General features: G+C 54.9%; 1 protein-coding gene across 4 annotated transcripts; it reads right to left on the bottom strand.

The window, feature by feature from the left end:
- Positions 1-812: 812 nt before the first annotated feature.
- On the bottom strand, positions 813-18,755 carry LGALS9 (galectin 9). 4 transcript variants are annotated; one of them, XM_082860049.1, is made up of 11 exons: positions 18,654-18,755; positions 12,203-12,294; positions 9,351-9,552; positions 8,434-8,544; positions 6,852-6,947; positions 5,208-5,243; positions 4,607-4,657; positions 3,919-3,963; positions 3,363-3,451; positions 3,103-3,265; positions 813-1,240 (listed from the first exon to the last, which is right to left on the bottom strand). In XM_082860049.1, the coding sequence occupies exons 1-11, from the start codon at positions 18,690-18,692 to the stop codon at positions 1,094-1,096; spliced, it is 1,071 nt and encodes a 356-aa protein (XP_082716175.1). In that variant the 5' UTR covers positions 18,693-18,755; the 3' UTR covers positions 813-1,093. The 4 variants fall into 4 exon arrangements, with proteins under 4 accessions (XP_082716175.1, XP_082716176.1, XP_082716177.1 ...); XM_082860050.1 differs by having other exon boundaries at positions 3,919-3,960; XM_082860051.1 differs by lacking the exon at positions 6,852-6,947.
- Positions 18,756-18,965: the final 210 nt, after the last annotated feature.

Raw genomic sequence — 18,965 nt, 5'->3', positions numbered from 1 at the left:
TCTCACTGGCTCCCCGGCCCACTTCTCCCCTCCACCACTCCTGCTCGGGTCCGGTAGTGGGGGAGAAAGGGGCATGCGACCTCAGCGTCCCAGCGACGCATCTGCACGACAGTCCCCTAGGCCAGTGCCTCTCCCACTCCAGCGTGCAGCAGACCACCTGGGATCTTGTCACGTCGCAGGCGCTGAGGAGGTCTGAGGCAGGGCCGGGGATTCATGCCCCCAGGTGCTGCTGGTACTGCTGGTCTGAGGATGCTCTGAGCCCCACCCTGGTTCCCGAGGACAGGATTCTTGGAGCTTGCAGGATGCGTTGGCATCGTGGGGACACAGAGCCGTCCCCATGCCCTGGCTCAGTGACTGGCAGAACCCCGCACACTGACTCTCTTTCTCCCACGCACACCCTGACCCCTGACACCAGGGGACCCACAGCAGAAGCACACAAACAGGCCTCTCTTCCGAGTCGGCTTCTCGGGAGCCCAGCCCAGCCCTTGGCCCATCTCAGAAGCATGGGGCCATTTCCTGGGTTCACCTCCATCACCAAGCTTCCTGCGTCAGCGATGCCTGTCCAAGAGGCCTGAGCTTTCGCCCACACCCTTGTGGGGTTTGTGGAGGACCCGCTGGGAGCAGGCCTGGAGGTCAGGAACCACCCGCTGATCCAAGTGAGCCCATGCTCTCTTCCCCCTCTTCCCTCAGCCTGGACCTCCCCGATTCCAGAGACTCCAGAAGGTCTCCAAACTCAGTTACCAAACCATGGCCATCCCAGGCACACGTGCCGACAAGCGTTGTTCTTTCTTTCTTTATTCGAAGGACACTGGGAAAGGGGAGAGCCCCCTGCTGAGAAGGCTCCTGTCCGTTGGTGGGGACCAGTGGGGTGTCATCAGGGTAGCTTTCCAGGAGGAGGAGAGGTTAAAGATTGGAGGAAGGGGAGGGGCCGAGGATACAGCCTCCCGCGTGAGTGACAGCTAGCGGCGTCGGACGAGGTGGACCTGGCCAGAAGCAGAGCCAGCCAAGGACGTGGTCTCTCCAGCAAAGCTCAGGATCCGGGGCGGGTGGGGGTGATGAGCAGAGCCAGACGGCAGCCCAGGGCAGGGCTGGCCTATGTCTGCACGTGGGTCAGCTGGATGTCGCCCCCCACCTCCAGGCTGTTGATGGCAGGCAGGTTCTTCAGGCGGTGGTAGTATTCACACAGGTGCTGGCCGTCCACGGCCAACTTGAGGCAGGCGCCTTCACACATGATCCACACCTGGACGAGAGGCCCCGGCATCTGTACCCCGCCTGGACTGTCCTCAAAGCCAAAGGCAGCCTCACGTCTGCCTCCGTCCTTCCCACCTTCCCCAGACGTTAGTTAAGCAAGACGTACACCTGCATTCGAGCCCCACCGAAGGATTCACTCTTCCCCGAACACGCCTCGTGCTCTCCTTCCCTGTGCTTCTACGTATTCTCTTCCTCCCCCCTGAATACCCGTCCCCTGGGCTCCCCGCTCTGCACACCTCGTCCACGTGGATCACTGCTACTCCCCCTCCAGGACTCGCCCTCCTGCAGCCAGCCTTCCCGGCCTTTCCCCAACTCCTGAGCCGCTCCTAGCTGAGTCAGGCACTGCCCTCAGGCTGTGTCCCGCACCCCTATCCTTACCCTCTGGCTGGACCCTGAGCCTCTAGGGACACAAATGCTGGCCTGTGTCATCCATGCCCCTAGGACCCGGCACACAGGAGTGCTGGGTGTCTGCACTCCTGCTGCGGCAGCCTCCTAACTTGTCTCTTCCACCCCGACATTCTCCCAGAGGAGCACAGCTGTTAAAATACCATCGTCCCCATCACATAGCTAACAGCAGCAGCAGAGTCACTGCGCACCGGGCACTGTCCTAAGCGTGTCACAGACTCGATTTCATTTCCTTCTTCCATCTCTGTGAGATCACTGTTACTAGCAGTCCCATATTTTAGATAAGGGAACGGAGGCACAGCTCTACGACACTTACTCAAGGTCACACAGCTATCAAAGTATCCTGCTCTCTGGCTTGAAACACACCAACACCCTGGGCTAAAATTCACAATCCATGACCCACAAGGCCCTACATCGGTCATTTTCAACCCTGGGTGAGGAGTATTAGGGCATATTTAAAAATACGGGTGTCCAGGCTCACCCTCTCGTGGGCCTGGGGTGGGACCAGGCATTGCTTTTTCTTTTTCAAGCTCTCAGGTGATTTGAGTATGTAGTCAGGGCCGAGAACCCAGCTCTGTGTCGTCCGGGCCGCCAGCAGTGCCACCCGCCACCTCCCCATCCTCGATCTCCCAGAAGCCCCGGGGCCTCCTGCTTCCTAGACAGGCCACGACCATGACCCTCTGCCTCGGCGATAATAACAGCTCCCTCTGCTGCCCCTTAGATTTTTTGCAAGATGGGCTCCTCCTACCACTGAGGTCCCGCCTGCGCTGGGGCCTCCTCCAAGGTCTGCCCCCACCTAAGGAAGCATGGCCCCTGCCCAGGGCTCACTTATTTCTTATTCGACTTTGCCCTCCACGTAGTACCCGTTGCTATTCTGCAGCGATCTGTCCGTACATTTGTTTCCTTGTCCCTCCCCGACCTTGATTGTAAACTCCATGGGGGCAGGACCTGGACTGTTTCCTCATTGCCCCCCAGTACCTGGGGTACTTGCTGCTCAAAGTGGGCCTGGATGAAATAGCTGATAAATGACTGTTGAATGAAGGAGTGAGTGAGTGAGTGAGTGAATGGATGACACCTCATTCATGAATGAGTGAGTGAGTGAATGGATGACACCTCATTCATGAATGAGTGAGTGAGTGAATGGATGACACCTCATTCTTGAGTTCGATTTGGCACTGATTGGCTGTGTGACCTTAGCAAGTAACCTGCACGTGTCAGTTAGTCTCATCTGTAACAGTAGGTGGTACCTGCCACCTGCCTTATGTGGGACAGTGACAGTAAAATGATAGTAGCAGTAATTTGGGGAACACTTTCCCCTCTTCTGGGCCCCATCCTCACCCCAGAGGCGTCAGCTCCTGTCTCCATCAAGGTGCCCCCAGATGACCTCCACCCGCTACTCCACTGCCCCTCGAGAGCCCCTCCCAGCTCGGGGCTGCAGCATCTCACCGAGAAGCTCTGGCCTCGGAAGAAGGGCATCTGTCGGGGCAGGCTTCGCTCCTCAGACCCCCAGCAGCTGTTGATTTGCGTGTTGCGGACCACGGCATTCTCGTCGAAGCGGGGGTTCAGGTGGAAGGCGATGTCTCTCCCGGAACACAGGTTGATGTAGAACCTGGGGATGGGCCGCTCCCATGGACTCTCTGCCCCGAGCCGGGGGAATGGCCCGAAAGACCTTGGGGTGTCTCTTCTCCCCAGGAACCCTGGCTTACCTCTGAGCACTGGGCAGGACAGTACCCGACACCATGATGCTCTTGGAGGGGTACAGCCCACCGGGGATAGAGGTGAAGAAAGGTATCGGCTGTGGGGAGGAGGGGGCAGGTCAGACGGCAGCGGCCAGAGCAGCCGCCGCTGCAAGAGAAACTTCATGACAACTTCTGTGCATTTGGACTGTCAGTCGACAACTTAACTGTGCCTGTATCTTCAAGAAAGAACTCCATGGTATCTTTACTTGGCTCAGTAAATGGCAAAGGAAAACTTTCCAGCATTCCTCAAATTAACGGGCCTTTACTATCATGAAAAGAGCTTTGGTTGGACACAAAGGATGCTTGGGCTGAGAAGGGAAGACCGTGTAATATGCTCATGGTGAAGGGATGATTTTCAAGGTGAAAGCCCCTTTCCTAAGTCTTCTAAGTTACCTGGAAGTTTCCAGAACTTCAGTTTACTGAGGGACTGCTTTTCATTTTGTAAGCTGCCCTCCCCTCTTCCCCTCCCCCAGCCCTGCACAACACAAACCAGAACTCCACCCCTCCCAGAGAAACCACTTACATAGGTTGGGTTGGGATATGCCATGGGTGGGCTCATGGGATTCTGCTGAAAAGAGATCGGGAAATTCAGTACGGGAGTGTGCGCACACGCGCACGCACACACACACACACACGCCCTTGCACGTTCTAGAGGCGATGCTCCAATGGGAGACTGAGGTCGTGAGGCTTCAGGCCTTGGATTCTCCCAGTCACCTTCCTTCCCATGTCAGCCTTGGCGGGACTCCTGCTGTGTTCCTGGATCCCATCATGGTCACCTGCCCCTCAGCCCCTCCAAGGGCAGCCCCACTGACTCCAGGCCCCCCGTGTGCTTTGCACTGGCACAGGAGGAGGAGAAGCAGCCTAAACCTGCGATCAGCAGTGACATCCTGGGGGCTTGTCCTCAGGATGGAGGGTCTCATATCCAGATACGGGGACCACTGCACTCCCCTCTCAGGGACAGAAGGACCCGTTTTCCTGTTGGTCCCTAGGGTCCTATTTCTTGGGTCGTTGGGTAAATCCAGCCTGATCCAGAATCTCTACTGTCCCAAGGAGAGTTTTACGTGCGTTTCTCCTAAGCAGAGGGCCCAGCCCCAATTGTCCCCATCTTCCTTGCTAAACTGCTTTCTTCCTGACTCTGGGCCTAGAGAATTCACTCCTTGGGAAAGGGGCACGTGGTGGGGCTGTGAGCTGACCAGAGCGTTCAGACTTACAGGGAACATCTGTCCAGGGGTGCTCTGCACGGTGTGGATGACGGTCTGAGTCTGGAAGAAAGAAGCCCCATTATAACCGGCTCTCACCGGTGTGAAGACTGCCACCTGCCACCAGAGGGCACCACCTAACACACTCCTCTTGGGTGAGGTCATCTTGAGCTTGTAACCAGCCCCATCCGCCTGACCAGACGCCCCAAAATTGGCAGGTAGAGGTGTTTCTTCTCTGGAGAAGAAACATGGCCTGCATTTGTGGCCTGTGGCCTGCATCTTTCTCAGGGCAATCTCTCTAGCACAGCCTCGCTTTGCAGAAGGAAGAAGTGAACGTGGGGCCTTGGTGTCCTGTGGCTGCCCACAGAGTGGCAGGGCCTTGAGCAAACCAGCGGCCACTGGGGCTCCTTCCCGATTCATCAGGGCCAGCCACCGCTCCCCGCACCCCGAACTCCCTCCCACCATCACCCCAGCCGGGCAGATGGCCCAAGGGTCTGGCCTTGGCGGCCCTTCCCTCCGATGGGAGAGGCTCCACGCTTGACTCCGCCTCCTCCTTTTAACCCACAGGAAAAGCCGAAGTGAAGAGATTCCGTAGAGAGAGCAAGACACTTACGATGGGAGCCGAGCCGGCCGACCACATCCTTGGAGGCTGAAGGGGATGAGAAACCACAGCGGTGGTTAACACTGGCGCCACTCGAGAGTAACACGGCGGCAGAAGCTGTGGTAAGAAATGCCTCCCCACACGCGGCCTCCCTCCTGAGCCTTCTGGGCGCCCAGATTCTCACCCAGCGTCCCAGGTACACTGTGGTTATGCAGGGTGGGTGGGGAGGGGGAACATTCCCATTGGCTCCTTCAGAAGGAGAGGAGGGTGTGTCTGATGCAGACCATTTAGCTCCCGGAGGCCAAGCCGTTACTCCCGGTGCCACGTTTCACCCATAAGGTGAAAACTTACATCGGCTGAAGGCCTGCCGTGTGCCAGGCTCTGGCTTCAAGACTTTACAACGAGGGAGGCATCCTTGCCTCCTATTTCGCCGGTGAGGCAACTAGTCTCAGAAAGGTTAGGCAACTTGCCCGAGCTCACCCAGGTAACAAGAGAGAAAATCCAGATGGTACCCAGTTCTGCTGATTGTATCCACCACACCCTGTCCTCCCCAGGCCAGGGCCAAAGTCGGGCTGCCCTGCAAAGGCTGCCTGTGGCCCCACCAGTCCTGCGTCCGCACGGCAGAAGGCAGGTGCCCCCGCTGCGCCGTGCTGGGCCCAGGGAGGCTGGGTAGAGAGACGGCCTTCCTCCCAGTCCCCACTGCTCAAGTGGCCAAAGAAAGGGCCAGGCCTGCTCCCCTTCCTGTCCGGGCCCCAGGCTTCACCCGGCAGACTGTTCCTCTCGCAAACCTATTCCACATTCACTAACCGAGCCCCTACTGCATGCCGGGCACTGTGCAAAACGCTAGGGATACACAAATGAACCAGCTACAATCCCAGCCCACAAAGGGCCTGGTGGGTGTAGGGAGGGAGGGAGGAGAGTGGTGAGGAGACACACATAGACACAATGATAGCAGGACGTGGCGACTGGAATAGCACAGAGATATCCAAAGTCTGTGGTGACTCAGGAGGGCATCCAGCGATCTGCTCCGGGGACGGTGCTCCAGAGGAGTGACACTTAAGGAGAGCTGTGAAGGGCCATTTGGGAGTGGCTGGATGTGGGTGGCAAAGGGTGCTTTCAGCACTGGGACAGCATGTGCAGAAAGCACGGTGGCCTGAGAGAGCCCCAAGTGAGCAGTGGAGGCTGCGTGAGCTTCCTGGGTGAGGGATGAAGCCGGGAGGGAGGCTGGGGCAAGATTGGGGAGGATTCTGCAGGTCCTGCTATCTGGACTTTATCTAGAGGGACTTGGGGCCTTTAGGACTTTAAAGCAAGGGGAGGATGTGATCAGATTTGTGCATAGGAAGGTCACTGTGGTGGGTGAGTGGGGCGTGGGGAACCAGGCCGTGGTCGGAGTGTTGAGGGGGCAGATGGCCTGGACCAAGGCAGTGGCTTTGGGAAGAGAGGTATTGGTGCCCTGGAGAGATAAGGAGAGAAAGGAAGAGCCAAGGACAGCTCCCAGGTCCCCAGCTCTGGGCCCGGGGCTGTGGATGGAGGCAGGGAACCTTTGGGCATGACAGGCCCTGGAGACCCTGGCTGGCGTGCTGGCTGGACCAGCGTCTCGAGTGCTCTGTCCTTCCTGCTGACAGCTCAGCCTCCCCAGGCCTCCACTGAACTCACTTTTGGTTTGCGCCCCTTGGGCTTGTGTGGGAAACAGGCAGCCTGGGAGAACTGCACCGTGGAGAAGGCGGGCGGGATGAGAGCTGCGCCGGTGTTCTGTTAAAACATAAAGGTGCCATGGGCTGAAGAGAAGCACTAACGGAAGAGGGGAAAAGCAGGGGCCACAGGCAAGAGGGAGACAGACAGGCAAGCAGGTGGAGTGGGGGTGTCCAGGACGGGCAGAGGGAAGGTTAGGCTCCTTCCCTAACTTTGTGTGATGGCAGGAGTGATGGCAGGCTGGCTGTCTCTCTCTCCACCTCCGTCTCTCTCTCCTCTCTCCCCAACCCCACAGGGGGAGTTAGGGAGGGAAGGAATATGAGAGATGAGGACCAAAGAGAAAGGGCCTCATATCTGTCAGAGGCCTGCTGTGTGCCTTCCCATCTCAGGGAACACACTCAAATACCAATGTGGTGCTGACAGCTCCCAACCAGCGGCCTGGGGCCCTGCAGAATGTGGGCCCAGCATTCCCCAATCTTTCCAGTTTTCACAAAAAACCAGAAATCCAGATTACCATGTGCTATCGCCTGACCTTTTTTTTTTTTCTAAACTGCGGTGAAATGCACATAAAATTGACCATCTTAACTATTTTTAAGTGTACAGTTCAGTGACATTAAGTCGACTCCTATAGCTGGGCAACCATCACCGCCATCCAGCTCCAGAACTTTTTCACCTTGCAAAACTTCTGCTGAGAGACTTCGCTGGTGGTGCAGTGGTTGAGAATCCGCCTGCCAATGCAGGGGACAGGGGTTCGAGCCCTGGTCCAGGAAGATCCCACATGCCGCGGAGCAACCAAGCCCATGCGCCACAACTACTGAGCCTGCGCTCTAGAGCCCATGTGCCACAACTACTGAAGCCCACGTTCCACAACTACTGAAGCCCGTGCGCCTAGAGCCCCGCTCAATGCAATTAGAGAAGGCCCACGTGCAGCAACAAAGACCCAATGCAGCCATAAATAAGTAAATAAATAAATTAATTAAAACAAAACAAAACAAAAAGCTTCTGCTGACCTTTTAGATGCTGGTAACACATTCAAAAATTTTAAAGCACAGAGAGGGTCAAATAAACCCAAGTGTGGCCCACGCAGGCTGTTCTGTGACCTCTGATGTGTATCGCCTCATTGAACTCACACAAGGACCTATGGGGTGGCAGAGACCCTGCTCCTTCCACAGGTGAGGAAACTGAGGCTGGGAGAGGCGAAGTCACTTGTCTAAGATCCCCCAGCCCATGAGAATGGCAGAGCTGGAGATCTGAGCTGGATTCAGTTTGATTCCCAAGCCTCGGGTCTTTCTAGAACCACACAGCCTCCTAACGAGGGTGGGAATGACAGAGATGAGTGGCCTAGGAGCCCGGGAGACTGAAGCAGGTGTCCCAGACAGAGGCAGCGACACAAGAAGGACAGGACGGGGGAGCCACAGGTGTGTCCCCAGAGCCACCTGGAAAGGAGACTGGCTGGCACTTTGGGGCCCACGCAGCAGGGCCTGGGCACAGTGGACCAGGCCCTGCACCCAGCCCCTGGGGGCGGGTGCCGGGTGGACAGTCTGACCTGAAAGCTGATGTAGGACAGCTGCACGGCGCCCGTGACGCAGATGGTGTTGACGCGGTGGAAGGGCACGCGGTGTGCGTACTGCATGAAGAGGTTCTTGTTCACCATCACCTGCCGAGATGAGTGCATGTTCCAGGAGGGGGTCCCTGGCCAGGTGGGAACTCACCCAAGCTTCTGGGACCCCTGCTTCTAGAAGTTTAGACCTGTGTCTAGTTTTCACATCCATCCCCTGTAGGTCGGGGGCATCAGCCTTCAGAGCTGCGCCAGTTACAGGAACATGCTTGTGACCCAAACACAATCCCTACGTGGCTCTAGTTGTTGGCTTTTTAGTTCTTATGGTTGTTTGCTTATTGCAGTAGGTTTGTCTTTCTAATCTTAGGTCACCTGGGGTGTTACTGAAATATGCATACAAATGTTCCTGGGGAGCAGAGGAGAGGTGACGTCAGGTTGCATGTTGAGGGGTTGGGAACATCCATGTTCACACAGAGAGGCATAGACACAGATGTACTCACCCCTTCTCCTGTCTCCCCAAGCCCAGAGACACTGCGCTGCTTGCAAAAGCAGTTTGCAATGCCCTGCAAAACTAAGCCATTAATAACACCTGGATAAAGGCTGCAACAATGTAACAAAAACAAATGTTACCAGGGACCTGGAGTGGAAGAGGGCAGAGGAGCAGAAATAATTTGGACTTTAAAGACCCAGGAGGCCAAAAAGCACCGTGGTGACCTATCTAGTGCTTATTTCCATAGTAAAAGAAGGAACAGGTGCATATGTAGATGCAGGTGAAGGTGCCTAAGGAGACTGCATCCTTACAAGCAACAAAGGTGTTGCTCACGTGACTATTTAAATGCTATTCACTGCGCCTGTAAGGCTGCGGGACAGGCAGCTGAAGGGAAGAGAGGAGAGTTCCTGCTCACCTTGAACTCCGAGCTCTGTACCAGGAAGCAGAGCTCAAAGGGACACCCCCTCTGGAAGGGCATTTGCATCTTCCTTTCCTCAGCCCCCCAGCTTCCTTTCTGCTTCGTGTTGCAGACCACATATCCGCCTTCTTCAAACCGAGGGTTGAAGTGCAAGGCAATGTCATTGTCATTGTGGCCGGTCTGAAAGTTCACAGCAAACCTAGGCCAAGGGAAATCAGACAGTGCTCTCGGTATCCTGGTTTACTGCCAAGGGTGGGAACAGGAGGGTCTCACGCCTTTGACTGACATCTATCTGGGATCCTGCCTACAACCTGCGTGGCTGGTTTGTACCCATCCTTAGTGGTTGCCATCTTTTTTGCTCACCTGATTTGCACTTAGTATGTTTTTGTGCAGTTACCACATTTTGCCCTTACAGTGTGATTTTCTAAAAATAAGTAGAAAATGGATAAAGAAATGTATCCAAGTTGGAAGTCGAGAAATGTGCCTAGGAGTGAGAACCTTTTGCACCAAGTGGTCGCTCATTGGAGGCCAGCCCACGTCTGCTCAGTTGAGAGAGAAGAGGACAGATGGGAAGAGCACGTGCCATTGATGGGACGCCTACAGAGACGGTGTCTAAAGGGGAGGCATAGAATAAACACTAGCTCTCCAGGCGTGGGGACCTCAGTGTGCGCGTCTGTCCCCCTGTAGATGTTAGCGTGTGTCCACCTGACCTGAGTGAGGTCAGCAGGCCCGCACCCAGACCCCAGCTCTTCACTGTTTGTCATTGGCAATGAACCCGTACCTCGCTACCCTCAGCTGCCGCACCCTGGAAAGGGGGTGACTGCCTTCTTTCGAGGATGATTAACAAGGCGGCCAGGGGAAATCCCCAAGCAAGCAACTCTTCGTTCCCATCTCTCCTCGGCGGAAGCCCCTCACCGTCCCAGCTTCCTTTGGGTACAGCCTTGACTCTAAGGTGAGGACTGAAACGAAAGAATCTTCCGAGGGACCTGGCTCACAAAGTGGGCGCGATAAATGTTTGTTATGCCTCTTCCCAGACGGAGCTCACTCGTGTCCCCAAACCAAGTTCCAGTCTGAGGTTCTGAGGGTCTCCAGCGAGGAGCCTGTCTCTAACCGCCTTCCCTGAACTCAGCCCCAGTGTGGTTCGCAGCCTGTCTCTCGGGGTCACTTTGGTCTCCCCAACAGACACACGGCAGTCAGAGAGCACGCCTCGCTCCCACGTCATGCCCCACAGAGCCAGGCGCTGCCCTGCCCCCAAGGGTGGCCCTCGATGGACAGAGCCCCTACCTGCATAGCCCCTCCACTTTTTTTTTTTGGCCGCACAGCTTGCAGCATCTTAGTTCCCCAACCAGGGATCAAGCCTGTGCCCCCTGCAGTGGAAGTGTGGAGTTCTGGCCACTGGACCGCCAGGGAAGTCCCCAGAGCCCGTTCTCTTTCTCGGTTACGGGGGTTGTGTCCTGGATGCCCTCCTCAACACCGGAGCACTCTGTGAACCCTCAGCCAGCGGGGCCTGCGGGAAACTGGCCTGGCCCTGAGCCCAACCGCCCTCCCTCTGGGAATACCAAAGGGAAAGGAAACTCCAAGTGACTCTGGAATGAGAAAATCTAAGTCCCTATTCGTCTTAAAGTGGAGAATAGCGTTTCTGAAATGTCTCTGGGTGTAGTTTTCTCTTTGCGGCCCTCCAGCTTCATTCCTGTGTTCCTTTGAAAATCCCTGCCCCAGGGAAGGGAGAGAGGAAAAGCTCCCATCAGAAGGGGCCTCGGAGGCGGGGAGAGATTCTGTTGGGCAGGGCGGGGGTAGAAAGCCCTCCTGCGTTGGGAGAAAGGGCAGGCAGAGGAGGGGGAGAGAGACAGCAATGGAAGCTCAGAGTCGAGGTCTGGGACTCCCATGCTGGCAGAGTTTTGGGGGATCTGGGTGCCTCACTTCCCTCCGAGTCCCCTGGGGGCACTCAGGGCTCTCAAAGTCCCATGGTCAGTGTGGCCATGTCCACCTGGAGGGGAAACAATGGCAGAGGAAGTCATCTAGCATCTAGATGCAGGGGTAGGGCTGGGCCTGGGAGGGGCCTGAAAGGATCCAGGAGGTCCCCAGGCCCCACACAAAGTGATGAGAGGAGAAGTAGGGGCAGAAGCCAGCTGGGATTGGGACAGAGAGGCTTCTGAGAGAGGGCCACGTGTCCAGAGGGGCCTCCGTGGGCACTGTGGACCTCAGGGTGCAGCCCACGTGGACCCCACCGAAACTGGGCACGGGTCCCAGGCCCCCGAGCCACCCGGACCTCAGCAGAGGTCAGCCAGGGCTGCGTGAGCATCCGAGGACCCTCCTGCCTCTGAGAATACGTGCGAGCTCTTCGCTTGGGAAGCCCCCTTGGAGCTAGGAGGAGCGCTGGAAACAGTGCTAAGATATTTAGTTTTTGAATTGACTTAGCATTTTCCAGAAAAGAGCTTGAAACTGAAAGAGACCAAATTACAACTTTGATGGCAAGTTTAACTATTTCCACGTCAGACCAAGTGAGGGTTCCGAAGTAGATGAGGGCAGCTATAGGAAATGAAGGAAGGTGATGCTTTTGCAACTCTGGGTCATAGCATACGATGCTATGCCTCTGGGCTGGGCTGCTTCCCTCCTTAGACTGGGAGCTCTCATGGGCCCCTCCCCCGTCTTTGGGGAGTCTGGTTAATGGTGCCCTGGGCGCTACTGGCAGATGGCAGGAGTGCCGTGCACTGTTGGCAGGGGCCGGGCCCCGCTCATCCCCTGAGCCAGGTGCGGGCAGCTCGGAGGATGCTGGGTGGACCAACCTGAGCTGAGAGCGCCCTGGTTCGCTCAGGGGCAAAGCTGCAAGAGACAACAATTCCAGGTACCTGTTTCCGTTGGAATATATAACGGTCCCATTGATGGTGATCTGAAGTCCGTCCTGGAGACCCCCTTGGATTACCCCAGTGAAGGGGACGACCTGCGGGAGGAGACAGTGGTCAGCGGGCCGGCCTGCTTCTCTCCATCCCCTTCAGCACTTGCTGGGGGCTGGCCTGGGTGTCGGGCCCTGGGCTAGGGGCCAGGTGCAGCTGTGAGCAGGACAGATTGAGGCTCTGCTCCACGGACCTCCCAGGCCTGCAGCGAGGAAGTTACACAGACGTTCTGAGGTTGTGAGAAGGAGATCCCTCCGGCTCTGAGAGGATGTGACAGGGACAGTGTGACAGCTGCTAAGAGGAAGAAGCGGCACGTGCACAGCCCTGAGATGGGAAGGAACCAGGGGAGTGAGGAGGCGGCTGCTGGGCCCCAGGCCAGGGAAGGAACCAGGGGAGTGAGGAGGCGGCTGCTGGACCCCAGGCCAGGTTCCTAGCAAAGTCCTTTGACTGGGGACTCAGGGGGCCCAAGGGACCAAAGAGACCCACCAACCTGTTCTCGAGGATAAACCTTCTGCTCACCTGAACAGGCCAAGAAGAAGGCATCCTCCCCTCTCCTGCCCATCCCACCCCGAGAACAGTGGTGACCGTGACCTTTGCCCTCCACCGCCTCAGAAAGTGCCTCTTCCCGGGTGCTCTCTGCAACCACGGGGCAGCCCCCTCTTCTATTCCTGCTCCTGGGCTCCCATTCCTTCCCCCAGGCCCTTGGCATCCTCCAAAATCCTAATGTGACATCTCCACCCCTCCTGGGCCCCATGACTTTGTCACGTTCTCTTTCCTGAGCCTCTATAAAGGATCCATGGTTACTGTGAGGGCTGCCTCATTTTAGAACCAGGCATACTCCAGATTTAAACCCTAATTTAGCTCCTTGTTAACTTAGCGGCCTTGGGAAGTTTATTTAACTTCTCTTTGCCTCAATTTCCTCATCTGTGAAATAGAGGTAAATCCCACCTTCTGAGTGAGATGGATGATTGAGTGACAAAAAGTCTGTGGAAGAGACTGGTACATAGTAGGTTATCTCTCTACTGCCCCTCTGCTTCCTTCCACCTTGGTCTCTCTAATCAAAATTCCTAAATTGCTTATGTCTCAACTTTCAAAGCTTCCTTCCTGAATGCCTTTTATCTAATGTGGTTCTACAAACTGCCTTAAACACAGTTCTATCTCCTAGTCAATTTTCACATTTTTCAAGTTGTTCAAGTCTTTTCTACCTTCTCCTTTAAGTGAATTCCTTACAAAAATTAAATGTGTGGGAAGAGCTATGGGGACATATGTATAACTGATTCACTTTGTTATAAAGCAGAAACTAACACACCATTGTAAGGTAATTATACTCCAATAAAGATGTTACAAAAAATTAAATGTGTACAGGAGCCAGGCAGGTGATGTGTATAGGTGAGCTGGCCAGGTAGGGTACAATAGGGAGTGGTAGGGACTGAGGCAAAGTAGACATCATCTTCCTTATCTAAAGAGGCAGTGTCCACTCAGCTGTAACCAGTGATTACCATCCAGGTCCAGTGTTGGCAGAGCTTCCAAGTCTTTAGGAGACCAAAATCTGGAATTTTTTTCTGTAAAACTTTCTAATTTCTGGGGGAAAAATCCTTTAAAAAGGATTGTAGAAGAGTTCCTTTGTTATAGAGACATATAATGACATATTTGCAATGAAATGGTATATCTAGATTTGCTTCAAAATAATCCAGAAGTGGAAAGGGAAGTAGGGTTGGGTAGAGATGAAGCAAGATAGGTCATGAGTTGAAACTGAATGACGGGTATGTGTTGTTTATGATACTATTCTCTCTAAATTTGCTTTAGCAACGAGTTAAAATAAACACTGTGCAGGCAAACAAAAAACACCCACCAGCCCAGTTCAGTCCTAGCCTATGTCCTTGAGTTGTACAACCACTCAGGATCCAGAGAAACCCCTCCTAACTCATGTGCACAGCTTGCCCTGGGAGATAACCTGTAACACCAGGATCCCATTCAGACAGACTCTGCTCTCCATGGACCTTTGGGAAAGGTGTCTCTTGTGGCACCCCAGGTTAGGTCTGAACTCTGCCATTAAATACTTTGGTGACCTTAAGCAAATCATGGCTTCTCTACATCTCTGAGTTCTTTCTGTTGTCTCTGTCCATGCCAGTGATTTTGAAGAAGTAGAATCAGCCTGACACAGTTATAGACCAGCATGCCGTACTTCCTGGAAAAAGCATCCCCTCATTTGTTTGTTGAAGCCTGAAGTTCTCTTAAGAGCCTTTCACACCATCGTGACAGACAGGGCTTAAAATGCATACTCCTGGCAAGTATGGGCCCTTCCCTTAAGCATATTCACACTAAGGTATAAAGAACTGAAAGCAGAGTGTGTTGGGATGAGGTCATCAGAGCACAGAAGGAGGCAGAAGGGAGGAAGCCATGTGTGGATAATGGGGGCGGGCAGTACAGGTTAATCTTAAGGAAGGATTTCCCCCAAGAAAAGCTTTGTGAGATTCTGTTGTCTTAAATGGTGACCTCAAATTCTGAAACACAAGATTACTTCAAACTGAGTATAATCCTAAAGGCAAGATTATTCACTGCCACGTTATAATTGTAGAACATCAGAGAGTCCAAAAGTCCACCAAGAAGAAAATGGTGAAATTAATTACGGTATTTCCATACAGTGGCTTCTGTGGAGGCTGAACACGAAGAGAAGAGGAAGAAGGGGACTCTTTGAGAACTGATACAGAACGATGCCACGTGTATTATTTAAAAAATGGGTTGGGGAGGCTATATACATATATTTACTTACCATGAATAAAACATTTCTGGAAGGATTCAAAGAAACTGCTAACATTGGTTGACTCCAAGGAGGGTATGGTAGACTAAATGATTACCGCCCTCCCCTCTGTCCCACCAAAAATGTCTACATTCTAATCCCTGGAAGTTGTGAATATGTTGCTTTACACGGCAAAAGGGATTTTGCGTATGTAATTAGGTTGAGGATCTTGAGATGTAGAGGTTATCCTGGATTATCCAGGTGGGCCCAGTGTAGTCACAGGGTCCTCAAAGAGGGAGGCAGAAGAGGAGAATTGGTAGTAGGAGATGTGACAACAGAAGCAAGAAGCCGCTGGCTTTAAAGGAGGAGGAAGGGGCCACAAGCCAACGCAAGCAGGCAGCCTCTGGAAGCTGGAAAAGGCAAGAAAACATTCTCGGACTTCCCTGGTGGCACAGTGGCTAAGAATCCGCCTGCCAATGCAGGGGACACGGGTTCGAGCCCTGGTCCGGGAAGATCCCACATGCTGCGGAGCAACTAAGCCCGTGCGCCGCAACTACTGAGCCCACATGCCACAACTACTAAAGCCTGCGTGCTCTAGGGCCCGTGCTCCACAACAAGAGAAGCCACCGCAGTGAGAAGCCCGTGCACCCAGAAGCCTATGCACCGCAACGAAAAGTAGCCCCCGGCTCACAGCAACTAGAGAAAGCCCACGCGCAGCAACAAAGACCCAATGCAGCCAAAAAAATAAAAAATAAAAAATAAAATGGAACAACCACTTAAAAAGAAAAAAAGAGATGAAAACATTTGAGATTCAACAGTTGCAGACAAAAAAATAAAAAGGAAACATTCTCCCCTGAAGCCTCCAAAAGGAAATAGCCTTGCTGACACTTGGATTTGAGAGTTCTGACCTCCAGAACCGTAAGAGAATAAATTTGTATGTTTTAAGCCTGGCTGGCCAAGGACCCCTCCGTGCGTGTATGTGTGTGTGTATGCGTGTGTGTGCGTGTATGTGTGTGCGCGTGTATGTGTGTGTGCGTGTGTGTGCGTGCGTGTATGCGTGTGCGCGCGTGTATGTGCGTGTATGTGCGTGTATGCGTGTGTGTGTGTGCGTGTGACCTCAGCAGGAAACCGCAGCACATGCTTTTGCTTTGTATGACTTAGGAGGATGGATTTTTATGCTGGATTTATGGTGCCACAGCTTGGGCTCGCCTTCCAGCTCCCTGTGCTGGCAGCTCTGATGTTGAACAAATCACTTGACCTGCCTGCACCCCAATTCCCTCTCCGGAACAGTGAGACAATAGCATTGCCAGCCTGGCAGTGTGCTTCAGAGGATTAGGTGAAAGGCTGAGTGGAAAGCCCTTGGCTGGAAGGCCTTGACGATAGCAGCTGTCTGCATGAGGATGACTTAATGTTTCTGCTGGGTCAGAACTTGCTCTCAGCTCTGGGCTGTGCCTGGAGGCTGGGGATTATTTCCTCCTCTTCCTATCCGGTCCGGAAAGCAGAGTCAGGCCCTACAGGCCAGAGGGTGGGCAGCCCCCTTCTGGAGGCCCAGTGTCACAGAGGCCACCCAACCACAGCTGGCACAGGGGGCTCACCCAGAGGGGGCAGCTTTTAGCCAAAGGGACTGCCGCCCTTCTGGTGGCCAACCTTCCCCGTCTGTGTTATCTTGTTATCCTCACGACAACCCTGGTCATTATTAGTGCCACGTTTACAGATGAGGAGACCGGCACAGGAAGGTTGCATAACTTGCCCAAGCCACACATGCTTTTAACCCACGCTTTTAACCACCACACGGTCTGCTTCTCACGATGAAGCGCAGAACATCCTCACTCCTGGCTCACGGAATGTTCCCCTAGACCAAACAGCGAGTCCTGTCCTGACTGTGACACCAGCTGCCCTCCTGGCCCTCTGGGGGCTGGGCCAGATGAGGCCGGCAGGGCGTGGGCGAGGAATGGGGGGGGCTCCAGAGGCAGGTCCTGGAGGCGTGCCCTCCTCAGCAGACAGGCAGGGCAGAGGACCTTCCCACTGCATTTTGGAGGAAGTGAGGTCCCAGGTACTCAGGTCAATGGCTGGCCTGGGAGAGGGTGGCCACATGGGCTGGATGGTGCTCCGGGTGCCTGTGAGGCCTGCACCCAGCCTCTTTCTGGCCTGGACTTCCAAGGCCCTGTTTTGACTCTCTGCTGCCATAGAAGGAGTTTCCTTCTGATTTGAAATCTTTGGCTTTTGAATCCAAGGGTTAGAAAGTAAAAACACGTCACCTGAATAATAAAACGTCAGGGCCTGGAAGGGACTGCGGGTCGCCCATCTGATGGAGCAAGAGGCCCAGGTGACACGTTCTGACCCCGAGGCCATGGTGGAAGCACCCACCGGGTGGCCCAGCTTCCTCCGGCCCCACCCTGGGAGCCCTCACGAGATGGACGGAGTGGCACTTGGACACTGCCCAGAGCAAACAGGCCACGCCGGGGCCCCTGCAGAGGCGGGCGTGGCCTGTTTGCCCCCCAGCAGCTCCCCAGCACCTATTTCCGCCCACCCCCGCTCCCCACGAAGGGCTCCGTCAGCCCACCTGCCGGCCTCTTGGGAAGCAGAGGCCGCGAGAGGCTCCTACTGCAGGGTCCGGCCCAGGACACAGTGACCGCAGAATCCTCCTGGGCCTGGGCTGCTTCCTGCGGGCCCACGTCCTCCCGCAGTGCTCTCTCTGGGGCACCTCCTTCCTCTGGGGCGGGGGGCGGGGGGGAATCAAGACACCTCCCTCCTCGGCCACTTACCATCTGGGGACATTTGACAAATGGCCGCCACCTCTCTGAGCCTCAGTTTTCCATGGATGACATGGGGATGACGAGGGTTTACAAAGGCCGCCTGCTACAGGGGCTCCCCAGAGAAAGCAAAAAGGCAGAGAAGGCAGCCCTTTGCACCCCACAGTGCTGGGGCAGCCCCGCTCCCCCCCTAACTCCAGAGATGGTCCCTCTCAGACACCCTTGACCTGCCCTGCCTTGTTCACTCACCCCTCAGGGAGCAGACACCTCCTTGGGAGGCCTTCCCTGCTGCCCCCAGACTCGTAACAATTCTAAACACTTCCAGAGCACCCACAGTGGGCCAGACACCATTCAAGCTCTCTCGACGTGCTGCCTCACTTAATCCTTACCTCAGCCCTGGGCAGTGACTTAAGGATTATCCCCATTATACAGATGCAGAAACGGAGGCTCAGAGAGGTAAAGTAACTTGCTTGAGGTCACCCAGCTAGTAAATGGCTGACCCCAGAGAGGCCATCTTCAAAGTAAATGCCCTTCACTGCCGTGCTGGGTTGTTAATCTCCCCAGAAGCCCTGTTTACTTCTCCCTTCATGCAAAAAAAGCCATCACTTTTCTAGTTGTTACTTAGGCCCTTCTTTCCCCCACTGATCACCTAGAAGAGGAGAGGCACCCGGAGAGAGCTCAGTAAGCGTTTGTCAGATGCACAAATCCCGGTGATGCTCGCCCCCTCCAGCCCTGAACGGCACCAGGGAGACGGGTGCAGAGCAGAAGTTGTGTCAGGGTTGCCCCAGCTGGCATTTCCGCCCTTGTGGTGTTCTCTTTGGGATGCCACCCACTTCCACCTGCAAGAGCTGCTTCCTCAGAGCCCCACAGCTGTTTCCCCCTGGCTGAGGCTACCCACAGCCCCGGAACTCACTGGGCTCAGGTAGGGAGGCTGGGCGCCGCCGAAGGCCATCTCTCCACCGTCTCCGTGGCCGCTGCCACTTTGCACACTGACAGGGCAGTCCTCTGCACTGGGAAGGACTTAACAAAGAAATAGAAACTAAAGCAATTTGGCGGTTATTCAATGGGGAGGAGCCAGGAGCAAGAGGAAGTGAGTTTAGAGAAAGGGAGAAAGGTAGGTTGCCAAGGGAGGAGAGTGGAGGATGATACTTGGGAGAGGGAAGTGGGTGATCCTCATCCCGTGCCCTTTCCCTCCACTCTCCTCCTGCGCTCCGCCCGTGACCGA

This window comes from Leucopleurus acutus, assembly GCF_964270905.1.
Source record: "Leucopleurus acutus genome assembly, chromosome: 19".
Lineage (NCBI taxonomy): Eukaryota > Metazoa > Chordata > Mammalia > Artiodactyla > Delphinidae > Leucopleurus > Leucopleurus acutus.
Note: the sequence above shows the minus strand (reverse complement) of the source record. Positions and strands in the feature narration are given on the sequence as shown.

Bases quoted from the DNA above. Each gene is read 5' to 3' on its own strand.
- LGALS9 (XM_082860049.1), bottom strand. From the start codon at position 18,692: ATGGCCTTCGGCGGCGCCCAGCCTCCCTACCTGAGCCCA. The intron at 9,553-12,202 runs GTACCTGGAATT...CCCTTGGCCTAG, and splicing joins ATATATTCCAACGGAAACAG to GTTTGCTGTGAACTTTCAGA. The intron at 5,244-6,851 runs GTGAGTTCAGTG...CATCCCCTTCAG, and splicing joins CCAAGGGGCGCAAACCAAAA to CCTCCAAGGATGTGGTCGGC.